Genomic DNA, 25,844 nt, shown 5'->3' with positions numbered 1-25,844 from the left:
ACATTGGACAAAAATGGATTCCTCCCCCAAACTCATATCCCAAATCTCATCTTGAGGAAAGAAAAACAAAACCCAGCTGAGGGACATCCTGCAAAATAACTGACCAATACTTCTCAAAACTGTTGAGGTCATCAAAAAAACAGCCAAGAAGAGTCTAAGGAGACTTGATGACTCAAGGTAAAAACTAAGGAAATCTAAATAAAGGATGGACTTCAGTTAATACTAATATATCAATATTGGTTCTTTAATTGTAATAAATGTATCATACCAATGTAAGATGTAACAGGAAAAAAATGGGTGTGGGGTTTGAGAATGCTGTACTATCTTTGCAATTTTTCTGTAAATCCATTATAAAAAGCTAAGTTTAGGGGCGCCTGGGTGGCTCAGCAGGTTAAAACCTCTGCCTTTGGCTCAGGTCATGATCCCAAGGTCCTAGGATCGCATCCCTGCATCAGACTCTCTGCTCAGCAGGAAGCCTGCTTCTCCCCTCTCTCTGCCTGCCTCTCTGCCTCCTTGTGATCTCTGTCTGTCAAATAAATAAATAAAAATCTTTAAAAAAAAAAGAAAAAAGCTACATTTATTTTTTTTAAAAAAAGGAAGAAAAATAAAAATGAAATGCTGCCAGAACGTCAGAGCCCCTCTTCCTTCCCTCCCCCTTCCATTATCTTCCATTTCCACCAGAGATAACACCCATCCTTCCTTTTGTGTTGATTCTTTGCTTCTCATAAAAAATTTACAGCTTTACATATCCTCAAACAATGTGTTGTTATTTTGAATTTTATATAAATGAAACGGTGCTGTATGTATTTTTCAGCTAGTTGTTTATCTTCACTTAACATTACCATTGTGAGATGTATCCATGTTGGTATAATGTGGCTGAAACTCATTTATTTTCAGGGCTGGCTAACATTCCAGGGGATGATTATAACATCTCCTATCTCTCTAGCCTCCTGTTAATGGACATTGGGTTGTTTCCAAGTTTTGCTATGACTAACACTGCTACTACACATATTCATGTGTAGTGCAAAAAATTAATAATGGGGAAACCTCACTAATGTGAAGTGGGGAGGCTAGAACGGGGTCCCCTACCACTCAACATCAATCACAGGGAGAACTGTCAGTTACAAACCCCAACAGAAGAATCATCCCTAGGAAAGAATGATCAATTACAGGTCCCAACAGGAAAAAATGCAACTGAATCTTCTAGAAGAAGTCAACTAGCCTTTACAACTCAGCTGATGACAAATTATCATCACCCTGAATTCTTGCTTTTTTCCAACAGACTTTCATTCAAAACAACCCCTCCTCACTTCTTCCTTCTTCTCGATACAATAACATTTCCCTCCTTTTTTCGTTAGACTTGCCTATGGTTTTGCCATAGCTTATACTTCCTCATCTGCAATTCTCTGCCCTTCCCAAACAAACCCATTTTTTGCTAGTAAAATAACTTTTATTTTAAGATTAACAGCATGCATATACAAATTCCTGTGTGATAAATACCGAAAAGTGGAATCACTGGGCTGTGAGGCATGCATGTTGTCAACTTTACTATGTAACACCAAACTGCTTGATAAAAGTTGTCACGCATCAATTTAGATTACCATTGGGATAAATATAGTTTGTACAAATTGGATTCCTTGGAAACCTTGGAGTCAATAGAGGCACTTCATTATGTTTTCTAAAAGTTTTAAATTATATGTGATTAAAAAATAAAATAATAACTATTACATATTTCTAATAAAAATATGATGATAGATGCCAAATTATGGTACATCAGAAATTACCATAGACTTTAACTTGTCCTGAGAGATTAACTTGCTCAAAATAGAGCTTGTTCTGCCATCTGCATGCATATATTTGAACTTGGTATAAAAGTGGAGAAATAAAGACTCGGCGCTCCTGCTGAAAGGATGCCAAGTTCTGTTCCCATAAACTGGCCTTAATCTGAGAAACTACTAGCCTTTTGGGTTTAATTACATTCCTTAAAAAAAAAAAAAGAACCATAAATATATATTTTTTCTATAAAACAAGCCCTCAATCTTTACTCCACAAAGAAAAATAAAGAAATTAAGCTTGTATTTTATTTTTCCTTCAAAAACTCCAATGACGTGCATTCAAACCTATCACTATATTTAGAAGAGCATTTGAAGTGTTGTAAAATTCATCATTCTTGCATTCAAAATGCCTTTGATGTAAAAATCTACATTTCTGTAGACAAACAGTAAATAATAAACCTTTCAATGTTATAAATGAGTGCATTCTGCTAGTATGAGCTGTGTAGGCGTAGAAGACCCTACTTTAAGATTGTTGCCATTCATACCCCGTGTCTTGGATGAGCTGCCACTGTATACAGATCTGCTAACTGTTAACCTAAGCAGCAGAGCACAGAGAGTAAAAGGAAGGAAAAGAAATGAATTTTATATTTATTCTCAAATGGGGAGATGGAGAGATATGTGAAAAAAAAAATAGGGCTGTTTCGTATTGGGCAAAATCTCGCCTTTTATAGGAAGGTAGAAAATTATGTCCGGTATTAATTATGCTGGAACCAATTAAAAAGTTCAGAAACTGCTATTCAAGCAGCTCCCCTGGGCTCTGACAGTGGATTCTAAGCACAAGGCCCCTTAAAACAATAAAGCAGTGGCCTTGGACAAGGAGCTAAAAACCGTAGCATCTTCTGGATGGCTCTATAGAATGGTAGAGCCCTCTTTTGGGATTCTCAGTTTGCATTTCTGTGGGGTCTTTCTAAGAAGACCACTGGACATGTATCTTCCTCCCCATGTATCCCAGGTTGTTCGTCAGGACTGGGGGTGCCATAACACACCAAGGAACATGGCTACCCAAACCCGGGTGCTATAAAGAAGAATTCCCCAATTCTACTTAGGTAAGCACACCTACTCGGACAAATATTTCTTGATGAAGTTCCCTCTCTTCTTCATTAAAGCCTTTGTGAGAAATCACTCAAGGATATCCAAAAGGCGTTTACATAGAAATCATAAAGGATTGTTCTGTCCAAACTAGGTTAGTGTATTTTCCCTAGTCTGACCATTGCCAAGACTTCTTTCATCCAACCATGAAAAAGAACAGATTTTGAGAAATTTCAAGGCATAAAATAGTAGCTAAGAGAAAGGTTTAAATGTAACACTGACCTGAGTTTGAGTGATGGATTCATCCATTCTTAGCTGCGTGACTCTGAGTAAATTATTTAACCTCTCCAATCCTTACTTTTCTCCACTGTTGGAATAAGTGGAAAGCCAGGAATTGACACTACATTGGTCTTCAAAGCCTGTTCTCTTAACCACCAGACTGGGCTGCTCCAGACAGTTTAAATAGCACCTTGCATGTGGGAACTCAACATCTCTACAGGCTAATTGATTTATCTTAAGGAGTACCTTCCTCAGTCAAAAGCCAGGATAGCTAAAACTAAGCACCAAAGCTCAAGAGAAACAACTTTCTTCATTAAGTTTTACGCATGCACAAGCTTCTTGGTTGGGTCTGAAACAGGAGCATCCTTTTCAAATAGTCTGATAAATCTGTTCGGTTCACAGCCCAGAAAACCACACTTCAATGCAGAAGCTACATTTCAGGTTAACCAATTGTCTCAAAATCGAATGTGCCTCCAAAGCAAGAAAGTCTACTGTTTTGAAAGCTGAGATACAAAGTTTTCATTGAGATATAGGAAATTTCCACTAGCAAATTAGGTAACCTTTTATATTCTTCTGAGAGGGTAATAGCCTTTTAAGGAAAATCCCAACATGAAATTAACATTGCTATTGTTCAAAATAGGGTGGGGAGGACATTGAGGAAGCAGGGCCCATGCACTTGTTTCAATTCTCCAGAACAGCCATGAACTTTTGCCCTCATCAGTTGCAACTTGTCAACTGCAACCAGACCACCTCCTGGAACACATCCTTCTACTTTGGACTGAAATCCAATGTAACACCTGTTAGCTAAATAGCCAACCCTATAATCTACAGTTTAACTCTGTCCGGGCCAATCATAAGTCTTTCAGAACAAGTTCTGTGACCTTGTGGGTCTTGCTTTTATAAACCTGTACTCTCTGCTTGCTATTTGAGCATTATGTTCTTTTTCCACGGACACTGTGCCTCCTGGATTGAAATCCTTAAGACATCCCCTACCCCCCCCCCCAAGAAAACACTTATGCTTGCTTTTATATTTTATAGCCTCTTCTTCTTGGTCCCCAGGTCCACGAACTTAAAAGCCTTACATTGGAAATTGCTGCTACTTTGGGATATTGTAGCAGTTTGGAACACTTCTGAAAGCAGGTATAGATTATCTGGTTTAGAGTTGTCAGAGAAGTACCATGAAGAGAATGGAAGTATGACAATCTCAAGATAGCAGGCCTTGAGTGAAAACATTCAAATTCAAAACATTTTAAAATTACACGTAGCCAAACAAAGCACAACTGAAAGTCTCATATGGCCCTTGCATCACAATTTGCAAACTTGCTTAAGAGGACAGGAGATACCAGCGCCCCCTCCAACACCCCGCAGGATTATCCTACAAGATACTCTGCCAGGACTAATGCTGAGGCCACTTCTGGGAGTCAGTATTCACAGCTTTCTAGGTCAAGTCAGCCTTCCACTCGTTGGCTTCTAGATAGAAAACCATGCTCTACTCTACAGAGCCAGGACCCAACCTACCGCTCTCCTACCACGAGGCCAGTCTCTGCACTCACCATACACACGGCATGCCGTCCCATACGCACTCTCACCTCCACCGTCTACGTATCTTTGTTCTATGACTTCAAGTGGCTTCGCCTCCCACTAGGCCATGCCAAATGGAATCCATCTTTAATTCTGTTCATTTGTGTTTTGATTTTTTTTTTTTTAAATCCACACAGAGAGCACAGGAATGGGATGACTTTTGTGCCTTGGTAGGAGTGTGGGAAGGCTTCATAGAGACATGATCGGTGTGCAGGGTTTAGAAGAAGAGATGGCTGCCAAGGGGAAAAGAGCATTCTAGGTGGAGGGAACAGCACATGCAAAGTCTCGAGAGAGTCCCAAAAGGCCACAGCAATCTTGCAGGGATGTGAGGCTGGAGAAGCTGGCTGTAGTCAAAAGGATAAGACCCCTGCTTGCCTCACTGAAGTAAGAGAACTTGATCCTTGGAGACAAAAGGAAACCAAAGTACCTGATTTGGGCCAAGGTCCCTAGTCAAGCCTATGGCATCCATGGAGTTGGCTCTTGCCACGCCAGTCATTCCTTCCTTAGAATTCCTACATCCCTTACCGTCCATATTACTTATAACTCCCGCCAATATTTCAGTCTGTGTTTCCACTGACTAGAGAGAACCAGAGGGCAAGGGCCTTTTATTTTTTTAACTTTTCTCTCCTAAGAGTACCTACGAGTGCTGAGCAAGGAAATGATCAATAATTTCCCAGGACTGGTGGATTCATAGTCCTCCGGAGGAATGACTTCAGCAAACTAAGTTCCAGAGGTAAGAGTAGGGAAATCTCCAAATTAAAGTCACTACAGCCCTTACTACTGGCCATGAGTGACAGAATCCAAGATCACAAAACTTAACTTGGCAGAGAGCAACTACACACTTGAGTCTACCCTCCATCAACTTGGACCTTACCTTTTTGCCAAGTTCTCCTCCCCCACCTAAACTGACAGTGACTCTATTCCCCCTGGGAATACTGGGTCTGAACATGCCCCCAGTGACTGGGGGAAGGCAGTGGCAAGGACACAATCAATGCATTTAGGAAATGCATCTGGCCCTGAAGGGAGAGTGTCTGTTCCTGTATGTAAATGCCAAGTTGCAGGAGGTTACCATAGTAACTCCAGCAGGGTGCTGCAGTGGGCAGCTCTGCACAGAGGTGCAGAAACCCCATTCTTTAACATCTGGTCTTTTGCTGTGCACACTGGATCCTAGCAGGCACATCACGACTTCAGGCCCCAGCTTTGGGATGCTGCAAAAAACGAAGTGGGGTTTTGAAGACCTGCTTAGTCCAATTTCCCTTTTTTTCATGCACCACACACAGCCCTCCTCGTGCATGGTAAACACCATGTGTAGAGCCCCAAACAGGCTCTTTAGAGACACATAATTCCCTATACCCGTTCTTGTATATTACGATGAACAGATTGTACTTGCACATCAGCATGACTTCCACGCAAAATTTACATCCACTGAATAACCCCGTAATTGTACATTTTAATGAGAGGCCTATCCACAGTGTCCCCATTCCCAGCCAGCTCCCGGTTTTTATTATGGTATTGGTTATGTTTCTAATGCAAAAATAAGTAATGCCATCAAGTGTGTAGGCTGTACTTAACGGGGTCAACTGAGCCGCACTCCAGGAACTGCAAACCAACTTTTTAAAAGACCAGGCGATTTTTGAAATCGCTTTTCCATAGGGATTGGAAAGCAAGGGTTTACTCACCCACATCTTAATGTTTGCAATGTGAAGAGATCTCTTGTGGACAAAGAGCACCCTGGAGGTGTTAGAGGACATTCCATATGTGGCTCTAACCTACGTATGGCCATGAGGAAGCCGTGTTCCTACAAAGTGAATTCCAATTGGTAGGACATTAAGTAGATGGGACATCTGCCTCCTGGACAGTTTCATTGTTTGTCAGTTTTTGGATGTAGAGAGTAACTATGAATTGGGTTATCCTTGAATTCTCTCATGACAAAATAAGAATGATTTATAATATCACTAAGGAAATGGATTGCGTGGTGGACTTGCACAGGAGGGAGAGAGATACCTATGCACCAGGCAAAGTGAGAGACATTTTGGTTAACAAAGTCACATGAACCTGTCCTGCTTTGCAAGGTGCTAGAGCAAAACCACAATATCTTTGCCGACTGGCAGTGAGAGAGGTGGATTAGAAGGTTCCAGGATCTGAAGGAGTTTTGTGGCCTAAGAAAATTAATAGAGGGGTACCGAAAGAGAGAGAAATGTAAACAAATAAAGGAAGGGAGGGGGAGTCTTTTAGCCAGGAAGACCATTCTGTGTGCAGGAAAGCCTTTGCCTACCTTAGGTAGTGTTGGGAACAAAGGAGATACCAACATGAACAGACTACAGTTGGATGATTTCTTTATCCAAGGCATCGCGGTGTGACCCGGGCATGCCGAGGTGGCTGGATGAGGATACTGTTGCATGTAAGTGTGAAGGTAGGCTGGACACCAGGAGGAGAGAAAACTTGAGTGTTGTGCAGGAAGGCCAGAGAGAGTGCCAGTCCCAGGCGAGAGATACAGGGCCCTCTCCAAGAGTGCAGGCTGGAGATCCAGCGGTGCGGTGTGGCCTGCACATGCCTGTCACGGGGCCGGCATACCTGTTCCTAAATCCCCCGGGAAACGCTGCGCGAGTGGGTGTCCGGGGGGGTGTGAAGCAAAGAACTGAGCATGTGGCCAGGCAGTGGGGAGAGGGCTTACGGGAGTTGGGCCGGTCGCAGACAAGTGCTCTGTCAATGTGCTTCTGAAGGAAAGCGGGGAGGTCAAGGCCAGGAAAGGTTTCAGAGAGACTCCTGCAACCTGCTCCTGTGGGGCAGCGCGGGCAGCTGGGAGGTCGAGGGCCCAGCATCCATTTCGGATGCGGGGAGAAGTCGGGGGCACGGAGGCGCCGGCCGGCAGGTGGGTGTGGAGGGCAGGCTGGGCGTGGGGCGGATCCAGGGAGGTAGGAGTGGGGGAGGGGAGGTCGGCGGCGAGTGGGTGTGTGGAGCGAGCCGAGGTGGGGGGGAGGGGGGGCGCCGGGCCGCCTCGACCTCCCCCGGGACTCACCCAGCACGAAGTAGGGCAGCTCCGTGTTTTCCAGGTCGTCCACCACGACCATCTCTCCGGGGAAGTCGTTGCGCACCGAGAAGAGGAGCTTGGGTTCGGAGGCCGAGGGGCTGTGCATGATGCTCAGGTCGTTCTCGCGCAGGAAGGGCAGCGCCGACACCGTGATGCTCTTGAGCTTGCACTCCAGCTCCTTGGATGGGTCTACGTCGCCGGCGGCCGTGGCCATCACCGCCGCCGGCCCCCAGCAGCAGGCGAGCAGGGCGCAGAGCCCGGCTAAAGCCATCTTGCGCCCCGGCCGCCTTCCTCCGGCGCCGCGAAGGTGGGGGAGGCGGCGAGCGGGCGGGAGCGAGCGAGCGCGGGAGGCGGGGGCGGCTGCGGAGGGACGTGGAGCCGGGAGAGCCCCGCTCGGAGGAGCCAGACGCCGCGCGCACTGCGCGGGGCTTGCGCGCTGCTTCCCGGAGCGCCCGCGTTCTTTGTTCCTCGCAGCTGCTTCGCTGGGGAAGGGAAGGGGGGGAAGGAGAGAAGGGAAGGAAGGACGTCGGAGGAGAGAGGAAGAGAGCTGAGGATTCTAGGGAATCAGGTCAGCCCCCAGCAGGCTGCCGGTGCTGCTGCCTTTCTCCTCCTTCGCCTCCCCCGGCAGGAGCACGCTTTTGGCTAGGAACTACCTGCACAGCATTTTTTAAAAATCGGTCTTTGCAATGCAAAACCTTCCCTCTCGCATCATCATCCAGATGGCTTGGGAAGGGCATACAGGCGCACACACCTTAAAAGGCGCTTCCTGAGAACAGGTGTGTGGGGGGGGGTCTCTCTAGATGCAAATGAGCCCCCCATGATTTTGTGGATTAGGTGGTCCCATTCTTGTCTTTTTACCCACTAGTTTTGCATACGTGTGTTGGATAAACGGGTGCTGAGAAAAATGGATGTATGTATTTTTACTCAGCACTAACTTTGCAGAAATATTTAGAGGAAATATTTGGCTTGTAGATATAGACAGATCAAGAGGTAGATGTGAATTGCAAACAAAACCAATGCACGGTGGGCAGTGAAGCAGATCAGAAGTTTTTTTGGCAACTTTATTTTTGCTCTTTGTTTCATTTCTGTTACAAATGTTATCAAAGGTAACCGATATAAAGATGGTGTGGGGAATACTATAATTGATAGAAAAGGTAAAACTAGCTGGAAGAAGTAGAGAGCCTTTGATTTTAGAGAATCCAGTAAATATAACAGAGATGGGAGAAAATATGGAAAGGGAACGAAAATTAAAAAAAACCTGAAGTGTCTAAGCACCCCTAATAAACCGGAAAGGAATGAGTATCCTTGGATACTGGCCAAGTCAGGCCCAGCCCCATCAGATGTAGATCAGTGTAGACAGTAACAATAACCCATGTAAATTTTGTTTCCACTAGAGCTGGGCAGTGTTGCGTTAACAAAACAATGACAATGTGCAATAAACCATAGCAGAAAAGTGGTTTGTGTGTGCTGGAATCTGATGTTTTATTGAACTTTCTCTCTTATGATTACCAATAATTAATTAAAAGGTTTGTCCTTCCAACATCATTTATTGAATGCTGATTTAAATACCAAGTGCTATCTCATATAGGTAGTTCCTACTCTCTAAGAATTTAATGCACCACACTTTCCAAAGAGGACCCGCACCCCATTTTAGAAAAAATTTCATTCTCATGGCACCTGGTGTTAATTTATTGGCATATGTGAACAGTTGTCCTTCAAAGAAAAAAAGTGCTTTTGCACTTCTCACATATATTTCACAAGGTTACTCTAGTTGATGGATGAAGATAGAGAAAATGAGCCATGTTTAAGGAGTAGAAGACCTGTTTAATATGAAAACGAGAACAAAAAATGCTTCTACAAGTTGTCTTTTGAATCTGATGTACCTGAGAACTAACCCAAAGGTAGATTACCATGGAGCATTGCAAACCACTGCAAAAAAAAAATTTTTTTTTATAACTGATGACCTTCCTAAAATGCATTCTTATTTCCATTACTCCCCTATGAGGTACTGAAGGAGAGAAAGACCCCAAGGAACTTTTTTTCTTACTTTCCCTAGCATAAAAGGCAGAATTAAATTTCGTTATGCAAAGTTTACCATCGAAAGATTAGAAGAGATGCCAGGAAAACACACTTGTAGAATGTGAGAAAAATGGCACATGACTACTAGATTATCTATTAACCCAATCTCTCGTTTTACAGATGCTGAAATTAAGGCCAGTGAAAGAGTGAGGTGATTCACCCAAGATCAATAAACTAAGACCTAAACAAGGCTTCTTTGACTAATGCTCTTTCCACTACACAATTACAGCCCATTTAGGTGCACCCATGGATTATCATAAGAATTTATGGATCACAGTCCATTCGGTAAACATTTGGGTACCGACCATATGCTGGACATTAGGCTAGGCATGGACAGGAAAAATTCTCCTGCTTTTGAGTAGCATATAATCTGCAGTTACTTTGAAATCCTTAATTTTCTGAAGTGTGGAGTCATTTTAGAAAACCCAAGTGAACAATTTGGGATTGGTTTTCTTTTTTTAATTTATTTGAGAGAAAGAATGTATATGAGAGAGAGAGAGCACAAGCATGGAGAGCTACAGAGGGAGAGGGTTACCAAACACAGGGCTTGATCCCAGGACATCGAGACCATAACCCAAGCCAAAGGCAGACGCCCAACAGGCTGAACCATCCAGGTGCCCCAGGGTTGATTTTCTCATAAGTCAATATCTAGCATTCTTTGCCACTCTATGGTCATTTTTACATGCTTTCTTATTCAGATTTAAAAGGAAACATGCAGGGGCGCCTGGGTGGCTCAGCGGGTTAAAGCCTCTGCCTTCGGCCCAGGTCATGATCCCAGGGTCCTGGGATTGAGCCCCGCATCGGGCTCTCTGCTCAGTGCAGAGCCTGCTTCTCTCTCTCACTCTCTCTGCCTGCCTCTCTGCCTACTTGTGTTCTCTGTCAAATAAATAAATAAAATCTTAAAAAAAAAAAAAAAAGGAAACATGCATAGATTAAATGGTCATTGAAGAATGTATATTGATTTGGAAATAGTTTGATGTTGTTGACTCAAGACTTTATAGACCTCTTTCTCTATAGGAAGATCAGACAAAAGAACTGTACAAATAAAAAGAGGTCCTATATTGCCACAGAATTCCTGTAAACACAAATAAAATGTCACAGGGCCTCCTTTTAGGGAATTAAATACCTAGAGATGGAAGAAAGGTTGAAGTTCACAGAAGCTAGAACATCTGTACTGTGTGATGTTTTACATTTAAATGAACTGGGAGAAATTTGTAAGCATCTCAATCATTACCTTTGTGTATAGGCAACATGATATAGTTGCAAATTATAGGTTTGGATCTGAGTCTCAACTCCTTACTTTGCTTATTGGGAAGTGAGATTGAGATTGCACTTTTTTTTTTTTTTTTTTTTTTTTTAGAGAGAGAGAGAGTGAGAGCACACACACATGTGTGGGAAAGGGGGTGGGAGGAAAGGGAGAGGGAGAATCTTAAGCAGGCTCCACACCCAGCTCAGAGCCCCACACAGGGCTCAATCTCAAGACCCTGAGATCATGACCTGGGCTAAAATCAAGAATCAGACTCTTAATCGACTAAGCCACCCAGGCACCTGGAGATTAAACCACTCTTATCTTCAGTATCCCTATCAGTGAATGGAGTCTGTGATCTCTGCCCACCCCACAGGCCACAGATTGGTGCAAGTACTTATATTCACTAAGATGCAGTAAAATAGCATGTTCTCTTATCTCTAATCTCTATCCCCTTCCCCTGAAGACACACATATACACACCAATCAAATTAAAACCCATTTTCCATTTCCAGTCCTCCCATGCCATTCTGTCCACCTGTGAGGCACTGCTCTGTGCTCCCCAAAACAGACCAATCTCCAGCTTCATCTACAGGGTGGGTCCTTCTAGCACATTCTTGTCTCATTGCCTCTTCATGGAGCACTAACACACACACATGCTCCACCTTACAAGGCCAAGAGCCACTTCCTGCCACCATGTCTTGTATTTGAGATTCTTAATTTGAAAAATAGAAACAATTATAGAGTAGTTGTCAGAAGAAAATGAGACTATGGAAAAGATTGGACACATTGAGTTGGTGTTATCTAATGATAGCCTTTAACATTATCCCTCTATTCAATTATTTCAGCTAGAAAGTGGGCTTCATAATCTCCTTCATGAGATTGTTCTCCTTGTAGTAGCCAGAAGCAAATAAAGAGATTTACGCCCTTTGGTGTATACCAAACATAAATGATTACATGTGTTCTCCAAAAGCAATATACAAGAACATTCATAGCAGGTGTATTTTGAATAGACAGAAGAAGAAGAAGAAGAAGGAGAAGAAGAAGAAGAAGAAGATGGCGCCACCCCAGAATATTGCACAACGATAAACATGTAGTGACATGGATGAATCTCACTGACGGGAGGATGAGTAAAATCAAGCAGACACAGAAGCGTGTATATGCTATTCATGAACTTCAAGAGCAGGTAACGTTAATCTTTGATGATGGAAGTCAAAATAGTGGCTATCTCTGGAGAGTGGGGAATTTTGACTGAGAAGGGCAAATAAACTTCTGGGGTTGGGGGGGTGGAAATGATGTGGGTAGTGGTTACATGGAGGCATAGATGGGCAAAAATTCATCAGACTGTACAGTTGTGGAATTTTTAATGTATACGATACCTCATTAATTTTTTTTAAAGATTTTGTTTACTTGACAGACAAAAATCACAAGTAGGCAGAAAGGCAAGCACGGGGCGGGGGGGCGGGGGGGGGGTCGCGAAGCAAGCTCCCTGCAGAGCAGAAAGCTCGACATGAGGCTCCATCCTAGGACACTGGGATCATGACCGGAACCCACTGAGCCACCCAGGCACCCCAATTTTTTAACATGGCTTAGAACTCCATACCTACAATATGAAGGTCAAGCCTGTATAATAAGATACAGAGGAGGTGAAAGTGACAGATGGGTGGGGCTAAGGGTGTGTATATGAGAAGTAGTTCTAATTTTTCCCCATTCATTCAGAACATCTGGCTCCTTAATGCTTTTTAGCAAATCCTGATGTATACTACTTGGGTATTCATTAAACCTCTGCTTTCTTTTCTTTTTTTTTCTACTTTTTTACAAAATAATCTTTGATTTTGCTCTCAAGAAAGCCAAATCAGCACTTCTCTCCTTTTCTATGTATTTCTTCTCTCCGTATTTTCTCCACAACTCAACTTAGTGTGAACTCCCCAAATTCCTTTGCCAGCATCAGCCCCTAGTTCTTCTGTTGATTGGATTTTTCTTCAACTATTACTCTCTTGTGCTCTTGCCCAAATTTAGTGTAGTATGTTAGCTAGCTGGACGTAATTCAGTTGTGCATCCTCATTAGGACATCAAGAATATGTTTCACACTCTTTGATCCAAAGTTAAGATTTTTTTCCTTACCCTTTCCTCCCCCGCCCCTACTCTCAATTCACAGGCTCAGCAACAGCACCTGCTTCACAGAAACAAGGCTGGTCCTGTTCTGATTTCTCTAGTCTTCCTTTAAAAACCAAATGGAGATCAACAGTCCCTCTTCCTGACACACACTGAAGCAAAAAGAGACACACAGAAGGACAGCACCACAGGCAAAACAATTCCCTTTTTTGGAAGCAGGATATTTTTTCCCTTTAATCTCTCCCCAGAAACCCAAAGTTCTCTATGCCTTTGTCTTCACAATCCTCGTTTTGGGGACAGAACGTTTCTTGATTTAGCTGTTGAGAGGCCCTCTCTCCTCTTCTTACTGAGTGCCTGCTATCTTTTTCTTCTCTCTTGTATCTCTGGTGTGTGTGTGTGTGTGTGTGTGTGTGTGTACGTGTGTATGTGTGTGTGCGCGTGCGTGCACTCTGATACAAGTATCTCTCACTTGGGGGCTCATTTCTAATTAAGCAATTCAAGACCAAGAGGCTAACATGCACAAAACAACCGAATAAAACCTCAAATTAGAAGGAAAATGGCTCAAATGGGTCCCTATCTCTGGGAGTTCTAGTTAAGCAAGCAAACAAAATGGTCTGGGACAAATGATTATTGTTAACTCAGGAAGATTAGGAGAGAATGTAATTAGCTCCCAGCTTCTTCCTGTTCGTCAGCCTTCTTAACACCCTCTAACTCCCCAACCGTGAATTTATCCGAGGCTTCGTAATCCGCACCAAAAAGTCCCTGCTGCAAAGCCAGGAGGGTTAACAGAGCCGGTACCCCAGCCAGCCAGCTATCCAAAGGAGACAGCCGGTGAGACTCCGAGCCCTCCCCCTGCCAAGACGCCCAGCCAATGGGCACCCGCGGGGAGTGTGGCGCTGTGTCTCATTGGCTGCCGACCTACGTGCATAAGAAAGGAGGAGAGGGGCTGGCAGGGCAGCATTGTTATCTTAAGACACTCATCTGGTGTCTGAGTCTGCAGGTGACACCGCTTAGGTACGGAGCGCGGAGTCGGAGCGGGGACGCGCCGGACTGCAGCCCTGGGATGGAAGCCGCCTGCCTCGGAAGCTGCTCGCGGCTGCTCCGGCAGCGCCTCCGCTGAGCTCGGAGGTGCCCGTTAACACTTGCCTGGGGACGTGCACCTGCGGTACGGTGCGAGCTCGGGAGCAGGTCTGCAGGCAGCTGGGAGAGCCGTGGAGCCGGAGGAACTGTCTTCGCCTAAGTGCAAGGCACCGATTTTGGGAGAGAGACAGAGACAGAGGCCGGTGAGTCTTTTCAGAGTTGGAAAGAAAGCAAGATCTTGGGTGTCTTTTCCGTGGAGGGACAGGGGACTTCCCCATCTGGGCTTGGCACTTTCCTTCCCTCTCCACCCTCGTGCGCCCCGGCCTGGCGCCGAAGCCCCACTTCAAGCATGCTTTGGGTGCCTGGGACCCTGGCTGCTCAGCAGGAAGACAGCAGGCAAGTGGTCTAACGCCGGCGGCGGCGGCGGCGGCGGCAGCAGCAGCAACCCCAGCAGCAAAGCGGGGAGCAAGAGAATTTGAAAAGAGACATCCGCTCCCTCTCACACGCTGAGGGGGAGGCATTCGCGTTTCCCCAAATGAGAAGGAGCCACAAGAGATCATGAAGTAAAAACTTTGGAAAGCTGCCACTGGAGATGTTGCACAAAAACCTGGAATGTTTTAGGAGTCTCCTCCCAGTCGGTGGAGGTTTGGGGAGCAGCTGATACCGCAAGGAGGGCTCTTGCAAGGATTCAAGGTAACAGTGCAGGGTTTGGGTGAGATTTCTCTCTCCCCGGTTCGTTATCCTTTGGTGTGTCCCTGGGGGAGGAGATCATTTCGCCCTCCTGCAAACCTCTTGCCCAGGTGCCTGGCAGGGGCAGGCAGAGGGAATGATCCCACGTCTTAGTTTCTGCCTCGGGGAGCTGAGCAGTGGACTTCAGGGTTCAGCGAGAGATCGCCCTGTTATTGCCTCCTGGTGTTGCTCGGCTTGGGCACGTTGCCTGACCTATATTGCTTTTGCCTGGTTTAAGTCCTCAAAGTTAGTGCAACTCCCATTAGGCTCAGAAAATTCAATCCGGCTGGGTAATTGCAGAAGATGACGAGGACTTTTGTCTGCTCGGTGGCTGCTGGACTGAACTGTAGGCTGTTGCCCATGTTTGAGAAGGGCCCCCAAGAGCTGAGGGTGTGATACATGATATGTTCATATTCACATGGCCATAGAGCTACATTCACATGCTCCTAGAGCTCTGTGGCGTGTCCATAGAAGCCTGTCTTCTTTCTCCCAGGCACATGCAGCCAAGAGAAAAAAAAATTCTGAAGAGTGAACCCTGTGGGTTGCATATAGACTCCCCAGGGTGGTGGTGGCAGCCTCATTGATCAAGCTGAGCCCGGCAGCACACTGGAGACGCTGGGGAGAAGGGTGCCGTACTGGGAGGAGGGGCATGCTGAGATTCTATAGCGATCCCTCTCGCTGGTTCTGTTATCCTCTGGGTGCCCAGTCCAATACCGTCCATGATACATGTGTGTGTGTTTCTGTGTATGCCTGGGCTCACAGCTGTATGCAGGAAGCAGGCTGCTGACCAAAAGACCACGCATGTGCAGCTCTCTGCCTAGGCCCCTGGAGTGCTCCTTCCTAGCAGGAGTGTGAACTTGGGAGCTGGTGGTCCAGCCCGGAGGACTTTTCTCCTCAACCAGCAGCAGTCCTTCTGCATGGTACCTTTTTATCCAGGGTATATAGACCTAAGCCAAATATTAACTAATAATCAAGGTAATGCACTGTAACATGATTGAAAAGACCCCTCTGTAAAGAACTGTGTGTGTGCTCTTCCTAGCCCTGGGAGCCGGGTGCCCTGAGCGGGAACAAATGTTTTCTTAAAAGGATGGCAATTATAACGAGCGATGCTTATGGCTGGATAATCTGGGTCTTATTCAGCAGGAATAACGATATGTCAGCGTCGACCAATCAGGAGCATAAAAGGTTTATTATAAGTCAAGTATTTCTGCCTCTGTCCTTCTTCAGACATGTGCTTGTGGAAGGGACACTCTTTCCGACCGGGTTCTCTAGAATGCATATAATGCCAGTATTCACCAAGCAGCTAAAGTATTTTACAGAATCCCCTGGGGGGCAGTCTGATGACATCAGGCAAGAACAAAGTGATGCTGGAGTTTGTGTGTTTTCCCTCTTGATTTCACACACAGTGTGTGTGTGTCTGTGTGCGCGCGCGCGTGTGCATGTTATTTGTTTAAAGCAGGACCCTCCAGAGTTCCCTCTCACTCACAGTAAGTTGCTTTGCAGCTCGGGGGACATGACCAAGCAAGGCTGCCACAACGATCCTGAAATCTTATCAATATCGTAGCTGCTGCTTACTCTGGGAAAGGATGCATGCTCTGCTTCTTGAGGAGGGATATGATCTGAGTAGGCGCAGAGCACAGATACCATGAAATGTTTGAGGGAAAGGAAGCGAATGTCAGACCCTGGTCTTCCCTGCTGGGGGGCGGCTGGAGCCCAAGGCTTGGACGGCTGGGCAGCAGCCCTGGAGAAGACAGAAGCATCCTTGACTCTTTCTTCTCCCTCCTCTCCAAAAAAAATAAGAATAAAAATAAATGGGGCCGGCTTTGTCTCCCAGAATGGAGTGATGTGCACTGCAGTGTGGGCACCAGGAAGGAGGAGAGGAAGGAAGGACCGACCGGGGAGGGAGGAGGGATCCTGCTCTGCCAGCACTGGGCCAGGCTCAAGGATGGGGAAGATCATCCTCTGGGTGTTCCGTTCTGGCCTAGTAACAGGTTGTTTACGGAGCAAGGCCAGAGGGCAGAGAACATCCCTGCGTCATCAACTCCTTCTGATCGCCTTTCCCAAGGCACAGGCTGGCCACCGGGGAGCATCACATAAGAAATATCCCTTCTGAGACATGCTCCAGAATCCCTCCCCAGCTCACAAACAAGAGGTAATCTGGAGGGACTTGAGACAGCTGCGTGGGCACTTTCTGCTGACTGGGATGCTTAGTGCCGAGGTTTCCTGGTTAGTGTTCTGTTTTCCCCACTGTGCAATGCATTTCTGGTGATTCAACTCTTTCCCTTAAATAAGAAGACCTTGTATACATTTTATAATGGCATCCTTTTCCAACAGGCTGAGAGCATTTCAGGGAGCTCATCTAATTAATCCTCTCACAGCTTATTGTCTCATTTGTCTTTGATTACCCTACGAAGTGGAGCCGGAATGGTTTTAGCCTCCTTCTTGGAAAAGAGAGGGCAGAGAACCTTGGAAAGATGAACTGCTGTCTTTGGGGTCCCATGGCGTGGGGTCTGGGGTTCAGCAGTCCTGGACCCCCCGCAGACTCCACCAACTTCTAAGAAATGGTTTCATCTTAGTAACTGAAGTTTCATTGAATTGTTCTGTGCTTTACAGGAATGGGAGGTTGCACTGATGTCGGGCTTTTCCTCTGGACCTGACCTAAGGGCTGTGAAGGCTAGAAGTCTTAGAAGCCCTTGCCTTTGCCCTCAGTGATCTTACAGTCTAGTTAGGAAACGAGACTGACATCTGGGAAAAAGGAATGACAACATAGTCTCAACAGCAGTTCAATACAAAAGGTTCACGAGGCTGACCTAATTAATCCACAATTGATTTGTTCAGATAAGGAGAGCTATCAGCAATCCAAGGAGGGAGAATTTGAGTTACACCATGGGGGACAGGGTGAGATTTGCTTGGAGAGGAAGAAATGGAGACCGGATTCCAGCTGACAGAGATACCAACTGAAGCCTAGTTGACAATGCTGGGAACACCAGGCTTGATGTTGCCTTTGGGTTTTCCCTGGGTCATTTCTCCACCTGGATCCTGGAAATACCATACACCTGGGTTAGTTATTTGAAGCTAGTATGGGCCTAGAGGAAGCTACTCTGGGACCGTGGATCTCATTAGGGATTGAAATTCACCTAGCTTCCCACCCACCCTCAAGTCTAATCCATATATTATGAGAAAAATAGTGCTCAAGGTCAGGGAGCTTATCAACATTATATCAAAAATTTTGGATGAAGATATTGGGAGAAAACCAGGCAAGCTTCAAGAGAACGTGGGAAAATCTTGTATCTTAGAATCAAAAATCTCCTAAGAGGCTTGATTTTCCTCCGTTTCCAGGTTCCCCACCCAAATGTCCCTATTGGGGGTTTAGTAGGAACTGGCAAAATGCCAGAGCCCTTAGGCATTTAGCACAGAGCGGGAGATTTTTATTCTTAAGATTCTTGAGCATGCCCAAGTACCTAACCTCTTGCCTCCCCTCCTCTTTCCCTTTTAATAAAACATATGCTGTAGCTGTCACAAGGGAGGCCACCAAAAGCAGAGGGTGGGGCGTGGTACCGCCTGCAGCCCTACCAGGCGGCACTGTGGCTGCTCCGCTGAGCAGGAGAGGAGAGAGGGAGGCTGCCAGCCCGGCCAGCTTCAAGGAAGGGCCGTGGGCTGCAGACCACCAGGAGACGGCTATGACCGGCCAGCCACACCATTTGCTCCAGCAGGGATCCCCGTCTCCTAGAGAAAAGGTCATAGCAAACCACAGGTTCTGTGAGAGAACAACCACACTATTCATTGGTCTTCACTTGGTTCGAGACATCTGTCCACCCCACACGTCACTGGTAGATTGGGTGGTCCCACGCCACCATGGAGGCGGTGGCTATCAGGCATGCGAGTAAAATGACTTGCCTAAAGTCATGTCATACTTGCTCTCAGGTCAAGAGGAACATCCCCAGAATCCAGTTCGTTTGATTCCTTCAGAGTTCAGTCTGGGGACGGTCCTCAGGGATATTTCCTTTCGGCTAAACATCCTCCCTCAGGCCTTCTTTGTTTTCTGTGTTAAAAGATCATGCAGCTGGACTGAGGGGCTGCCTTTTTCTTTTCTGTTCAGAAGTATCCACTGCCACGTCCAGGCACATGGGCATGTGGTGAATGGTAGTGGGTTAAAGCCTTTTCTCTTTGGGAGTGAAGATAGACTACTCAGTTATGTTTCGGGGTGGGGGGGGCTATGGTGGGGGGAGCATCTCCTGGCCAATTAGGATGCAGACTGAGCTCTTTTCAGATCTTTGATATATATATATATATTGTCTCATATATATATATATATATATATATATATATATATATATATATATGCAGAAGGAGGTAAAGTTGACTAACATCATGGCAGCATGGAATCTTCAACACCCAGTTCTGTCATTCCTTTTCCTGGAACCCACATGGAATGCAAAGATGTCCAGAATGCAGGGCTGAGCAAGGGACTGGGGCAGTTCAAAACCTCAGGAGACTGCTTTCTAATCTGCACTGTGCTCCCAGCATGGCAGCCACTGACCACATGTGGCTCTTGAGTGCTTGAGATGTGGGCTTTAAGTATCAAATGCCTACTGAATTTTGAAAACTTGGCTGTAAATAAAGAATGCAAAACATGTCACCAATAATTTTTAATAATGATTACATGCTAACATGATGCTGTTCTGGATAGCTTAGGTTCAGTAAAATATGTTTAGTTTCACTCCATTCTTTTTACTTTTTATTTTTTCTTTTTACTTTTTCATGTGGCTATCAGAACAGTTGTAATTACATGTTTCTTTTGGACAGTGCTGGTCCAGGGGCTGGAGAGTAGTGACAGGTAATGTAGACAAAGGGCAGAGGCATTTAAGAGGAGCTAGAGACATGAAGAGAAGGACCATGGAGAGAACAATGCCAAGCAGCCCAGGGAGGCTCTGGATGTGTATTTCTGAAATCTAAAGTCAAGGAGGTCATACGTAGCTTACTTTGATTTATGTTTGAGGGACACCTCATGAATGGTGACAGCCTGCCCAAAGCATTTACAGCTCTTGGTTCACCTGCAAACAATCTTGGTTCACCTGCAGATGAGAGGCCTGGTCATTTTTTTTTTTTTTTAAGATTTTATTTACTTATTTGACAGAGATCACAAGTATGCAGAGAGGCAGGCAGAGAGAGGGGGGAAGCAGGCTCTCCGCTGAGCAGAGAGCCCGAAGCGGGACTCGATCCCAGGACCCTGGGATCATGACCTGAGCCAAAGGCAGAGGCTTAACCCACTGAGCCACCCAGGCGCCCGAGGCCTGGTCATTTTATCCTAATATTTTTGAGTTTCTGCATGATAGTGGGAGTAACCAAGGAAATTATCTTTAGGGTTTCACTCCAAAGTGTGAGGACACAGCAGTTAGGACCAGCTAGTTGTGTTTGATTTTCAAACCTCCTCCTTTCTTCTCATCGCTATGACATTATCATCTTTCCTTGTGAGAGCTTTCCTTCAAATCAGATGTGTTGCTTGTGTGGTAGGGAGAAAGAAAAGTCGCTGCTCTGGGTTAAAGATTATTTTGTGGACCTATTGGTAAGAAAAAAGGGAGGAAGGCATCAAGATTGAATTGTGTTTAATAATTACGTATTTAAGCATTATAATTCACTCATTATTCTTCTTATTATTATTCATTGCAATGCAATTTGGCCACAACTTGAATTCCTCATAATTTCTCAGCATCTTAGAATTTACCAAATGTTTTACAAGTTTTCTCTCATCTGATTTTCTGTAGAACCTTGTGGAGTAGTTACTATTTTCATTCAAAGTTTTTCATGATCTGCCCCCAAATTATTTATTTTCTAATCCTTCTCTTGTAGGCACTTCCTTCAGTCTTGATTAGTCAAACTGGGCTTACTATTCTCCATTGTTAACTCGGTAAAGGAGGGCATATTACCTCTTTGAGCCTCAGATCCTTCATTTACAAAATAAGAAGTAATAATACCCCATCTCTCTAAGTGTTGTTCTGAATGTTAGACAAGATAAACTGTATAAGGTTCCAAACACAGTTCTAGGTACACGGTAGGTGCTCGGCAAATGTCAACCCCCTTTCCTAGCACAGGCCTTGGCTTTGATCATCCCAAGATTAAAATGGCCAAAGGGGAACTCATTGTTTACCAATTTCACACATAAAACAATGCCCCTCTCCAAATTCCCTGCTTTGATTAAAGGCGCACCCAACCCCCCAGAGGCATAATTAAGAAATCCAGGTTGTCCTGGGCTCCACTTTCTCTCACACAGCCCACCACATCCAATCAAATCAATCCCCAAGGCCCGACAAGGTCTACCTCCTTGTGGTTTCTCAAAGCCACCCCCCTCTGCCACCTGCCGCCACCCCCACCACCGCTCTTTCATCAGCGCCCAGTCTTCTCACCTGGAGCTCCCCAATGCTCCTGTCTCCCTGTTTCCTCTCTTAAAGCCTAGACAGTCCATCTCCCTCCCTGCAGCTAGGGTGATCCTTCAAAATGATCAACTTGATTATGCTTCTCCCCTTGTTGTAATTCTCTAATGGCTCCCCACTGCTGTCAGAATAAAACCCAAATGTCTCAGTGTGACAAACAGGAGACCCTTTCTAAGGGTCTAGCTGCCTCCCCAAGCCTCTCTCCCAAGTTGCCCTTCTGACTCCGGCTGCCTGAACTCCCTCTGTGCCCCATGGAATTTGCTGCTGTTTCTCCTGCCCTGTCCTGCTTCTCCAGGGTTACAGACCCTCAAGACTGTAGACACTTCGCTGACACTCTGAGAAGGAATTAATTGCCTCCTCCTCGGTACTCCTACACATCTAACTCAGACTGTTTTTGCACTGTACCCGCCACTGTAATGATTTGTTTATATGGCCATCTCCTGCACTCAAAGGTAGGGTTGAGATGGGGTTTCAAAGACAGGTTTCTCGGGAAATATTTATTAAGTATATTTTTAGGTATATGTACCAGGTACTCAGGCACTGGGGATTCAGCAGTAAACAAGAGATTAAAAACTGTGCCATCAAGTTGCTTACATTCTAGAGGGAAGATAGATAGGATGAGAATCGTAACAATGATCTTTATTAAGATTGCTGATAATAGCTAACAGTTTAATAGTACTACGGGCCAGGCTTTGCTGAAGGCTTGACATACATTATCTCATTGACTTTACCTAATGATCCTATAATTTCCCATTTTAATCAATCCTATCTTCCCATTTTATAGATGATGACTTAGAGGCCCAGTGAGGTTAAATAATTTGTCCAAGGTCACACAGTTAATCTATGAGGTAGCTGGTATTCTAACCCTGTTTAGATTCTGAACCCATATTGTTTATTACTGTGGTGTCCAGAAAAAAAAATAGACATGTAAACAAGTAAATAAAATTGTTTCAGGTGCTGATAATGAAGATTATTAAAATAGGGTATTAGAAGAGAGCGAGTGAGTGAGGTGATGGACAGGGAAGGTCTCTTTGAGGAGGAAACATTTAAATTGAGACCTGATTGTCATTTGAGGAAGGTAGAAATCCCAAGGTAGGGATGAATCTGGGAGAAGAGAAATCATAGGCTGTGTGGTGGGCAAAGGTCTAGCTGTTGTGATGTCCCCTGCTGGTGGTAGACTCTCAGTTCTGAGCCATCTCAGGGAGCAACAGATTGTCCAAATGTTCCCCAAACCCTCTGCCATCAGTCCAGTTGTCCTTTCTGTTCTTTCGGTTTAAGACATTGCTCACAAGGCATCTGGTTTGCTGCTCTCCAGCAAGGTAGAAGGTGCAGGGACACGCACATGCACATGCACACGCACACACGTATCCCTGCTCTGCTGAACCACTTTATTTCACTTCTCTCCTGTGAATGACGTGTCACTCAGAACCCTAGTGAAATGACAGGCGCAGGCAGAGCAAAAAGACTGGAGACAACCCAGAGGCATGAGCGAAAGGGGAAAAGAAAATTATTTTTTAACAAGACGAAAAGTGACTTGGACTGGCCAGAGAAAAGGGAATTTGGTCAGGGAGGGGCCTGTGGGGTGGGGGGTTACTCTCTTTCCTGACCTGGGTAGTTTCTGCAACAATTTTTCATATGAATGTTTATATATGTAAACACACATATATACATAAGCATGCACATGCATATATAGTCACACACAGCACACCACACACACACACACACACATCTTCTCTATGAATCTTTCTCATAATAAAGCTAAAAAATTGGGTGGGACAAGCTCATACCTATTTCATATACATCCAAAGCCTGCTTTATGGTAAACATTGTATTGGGCTTATTTTCACTTATATTGTCTCATTTAATTTTTATTACAACCTTTACAAGTTAGTGTCATTCCTGTTTGAAGACAGAAATGAAGAAGACAAAGCACAGGGGGGTTGCCGTTGAGACCCAGGGCTCTTGCCCCCCACACCATGCCCTCTGCTTTCTACACAGGAAAGCTCTAAGAGTCAGCAAGGTGGGGAGAACAGGTCCCTGATTTCTGGGTCAGACAAACTTGGGCTTCAATCTAATCTGGGTCTCTGAGCTTCCGTATCTCCATCCAGTAGAATGGTGACAGTAACCCCCTTACCTTGTACAAATACCATGCTGATTCAACGTAAGAACTGAAAAATATCCACAAAGTGCCTGCCACACAATGGGCATTCCCAAAATGCCAGCTACTATGTTTGTGTCCTGGAATAGTCAAGCTCATCAGACACTGACTTTCGTGGAGAGCAATGATGGCATTTAGCTGTGGTCAGTAAGAGTCGGCTGCTAGCTTCAACCCATGCCGTCAGATGCCAGTGAGTCAGGAACTTCCTGGCAATTGTACCATATGCCAGGCACCATGCTAAGTGCTTTCCAGGCACTGTCTCATTTAATCATCTAACAACCCTCTGAGAAGGGTTGTTCTTTTCTGTTTGTAGATGAGGACATTAAAGTTCAGAGAGATGAAACAGCTACTCCAAGGTCACAGGACCTGGAAGTGACAGAGCTCACACTTGAACCAAGGTCTGTCAGATCCCAGAACTCGTGCTCCTTGATACTGGGCTTTGCAAAGTTGTCACTGTCTTAGGTCATGTCCAGGGACAAGGGCATCTTTGTGGTCAAGGTAAGGGTAACTGCTCCAAGGTCTGGGCTCAGTCAGTTGGGAGTGGGATGGAAGCACTTATAGGCTTTGTGGGACAGGCCAAGAGAGTTCGTGCACGTTCAAAAATGCTGCCAAGTTTCAAGTGCAATCCTTACATATAGTGGGCACTTTGTATGTGTGGGCTGAATATTTCAAGTACCTCTGTTTCTGGATATAGGTATGCTCCATTTTCGAAAGAGCAAGCTTTTAAAACAAAGTGAGTTGAGTGTCCTTAGGCTTGGAGGAAAAGTTTTCCCTGATTTACACAAGGATATATTAGCAGTGGTTTTTAACCCTTACAAAAAGAGTAGGAGGGGTGCCTGGGTGGCTCAGTTAAGCTTCTGCCTTCGGCTCACGTCATGATCCTGGAGTCCCAGAATTGAGCCCAGGGAAATGGGCTTCCTATTCAACGGGGAGCCTGCTTCTCCCTCTCCCTCTCCTTCTGCCCCTCCCCCAGCTCCTGCTCTCACTCTCTCTCTCATAAAAAAAATCTATAAATAAATAAATAAATAAGGAGTAGAAGACTCTAATCAAATAAACCCTTAACCTAAAAACCCAATATATGAAACAGATAAAAGCAGACCTCCCTGACTGGAGGAGGCCTGGGCCCTGGAGCTCCCCCACCTGTCACTTCCCTTTTCTCATCTGCAAGCAGTCCCTGAGGCCCCTCCTTGGAATCTAATGACTGTTCAAAGCACACTGAAAACCGCCACGCTCCAGAATTCCTTTAAAAAGCAAGACTTGGATTCATTTAAAATAATGGGTGACATATTGAAATTGATTTTAAAATATGAGACTCTCAGCAGCCCCAACACACCCGTGAATTCCGGTGAGCCAGGGACACATGACTGTTGTTCATTCTTGTTCTCGACTGCAGATGCTTGAAATTCTGTGCGTGTGAATTACATGCCTGCTGTGTGTCAGGCACGGGACTGGACACTGTTACTGGCTAGCAGCTCTTAATTTTAAATCCCTACAAAGTAGATATTATTGTTCCCATTTTGGAGATGAGAAAAATGAAGTGCAGAGAGGTTAAGTCAATTACCCACGATCTCACAGATAGTGAGTGAGAGTAGTTGAGTTGGGCTTCTAACCCAAGTCAGGATTAGAGAGCCAGAGTATTGCCACCAACATCTACAGCCTCTTCAAGCATGGATCTAGGAATAATATTGCCTCTCTCTCGCTCTCAAAGGTTGTTTTTTTGGTTTTGTTTTGTTTTGTTTTTGTTTTCCTTTTTCACTTTCCCCAATACTCCTCAGTTGTGAGAATTTACAGAAAATCTCTCTCTGGGCCGTCTGGCCTTCAAGGAGTGCTATCATAGTGCACTGAGGTCTCCGGGGGCCGAGGATGTGGTCTTTCCTCACAGTCCCTTGCTGTCCTCATCTCCAACCTCAGGGAGGCTCTACCTAGCGGGGTTCAGTCCCAGGGGCAGGGGAGACCTTGGTGATGCCCAGGAGCCCATTCTGTACTTCCTTGCCAGGCCTCCTGCAGGGGGCAGAGCCCCAGGCTGCTGGGCTCAAGGGGTGTGGGAGTTTCCTGCTCAGCTGTGGTCTAGTAGCCTGGAGTTGGGGCTTACTGCAAGAGTGTGGGGTGGGGCTGTGCGAGGAAGTCCTTGGAATACCCTTGAGGTATGGGAATGCTTAGGCACTCAGCAAGGAACGCGGGGGCAGTTAATTTCTGCCTCCCCCTCACTGGTGTTCAGCCATTGAGCGTGCGCTATAAATAAGCCATCAGGC

General features: G+C 45.4%; 2 protein-coding genes across 4 annotated transcripts in view; one reads left to right on the top strand and one right to left on the bottom strand.

Moving 5' to 3' along the window:
* Positions 1-8,614, bottom strand: part of ASTN1 (astrotactin 1) — a 317,783-nt gene extending 309,169 nt beyond the window's left edge. Inside the window, exon 1 of one of the 3 annotated variants that reach the window (XM_082702614.1) lies at positions 7,744-8,614. In XM_082702614.1, coding sequence (XP_082558740.1) covers positions 7,744-8,026 — 283 coding nt within the window. In that variant the 5' untranslated portion in view covers positions 8,027-8,614. The remainder of the gene's footprint in view (positions 1-7,743) is intronic. The other 2 variants (XM_082702612.1, XM_082702613.1) reach the window with 2 other exon arrangements.
* Positions 8,615-14,116: 5,502 nt separating this feature from the next.
* Positions 14,117-25,844, top strand: part of BRINP2 (BMP/retinoic acid inducible neural specific 2) — a 106,989-nt gene continuing 95,261 nt past the window's right edge. Inside the window, exon 1 of the mRNA XM_082703871.1 lies at positions 14,117-14,967. The gene's annotated coding sequence lies outside the window, so the exon portion shown is untranslated. The remainder of the gene's footprint in view (positions 14,968-25,844) is intronic.

Source organism: Mustela nivalis (genome assembly GCF_964662115.1).
Source record: "Mustela nivalis genome assembly, chromosome: 16".
Taxonomy (NCBI): domain Eukaryota; kingdom Metazoa; phylum Chordata; class Mammalia; order Carnivora; family Mustelidae; genus Mustela; species Mustela nivalis.
The sequence above is the reverse complement of the archived record's forward strand: the minus strand, read 5'-3'. Positions and strand labels throughout refer to the sequence as shown.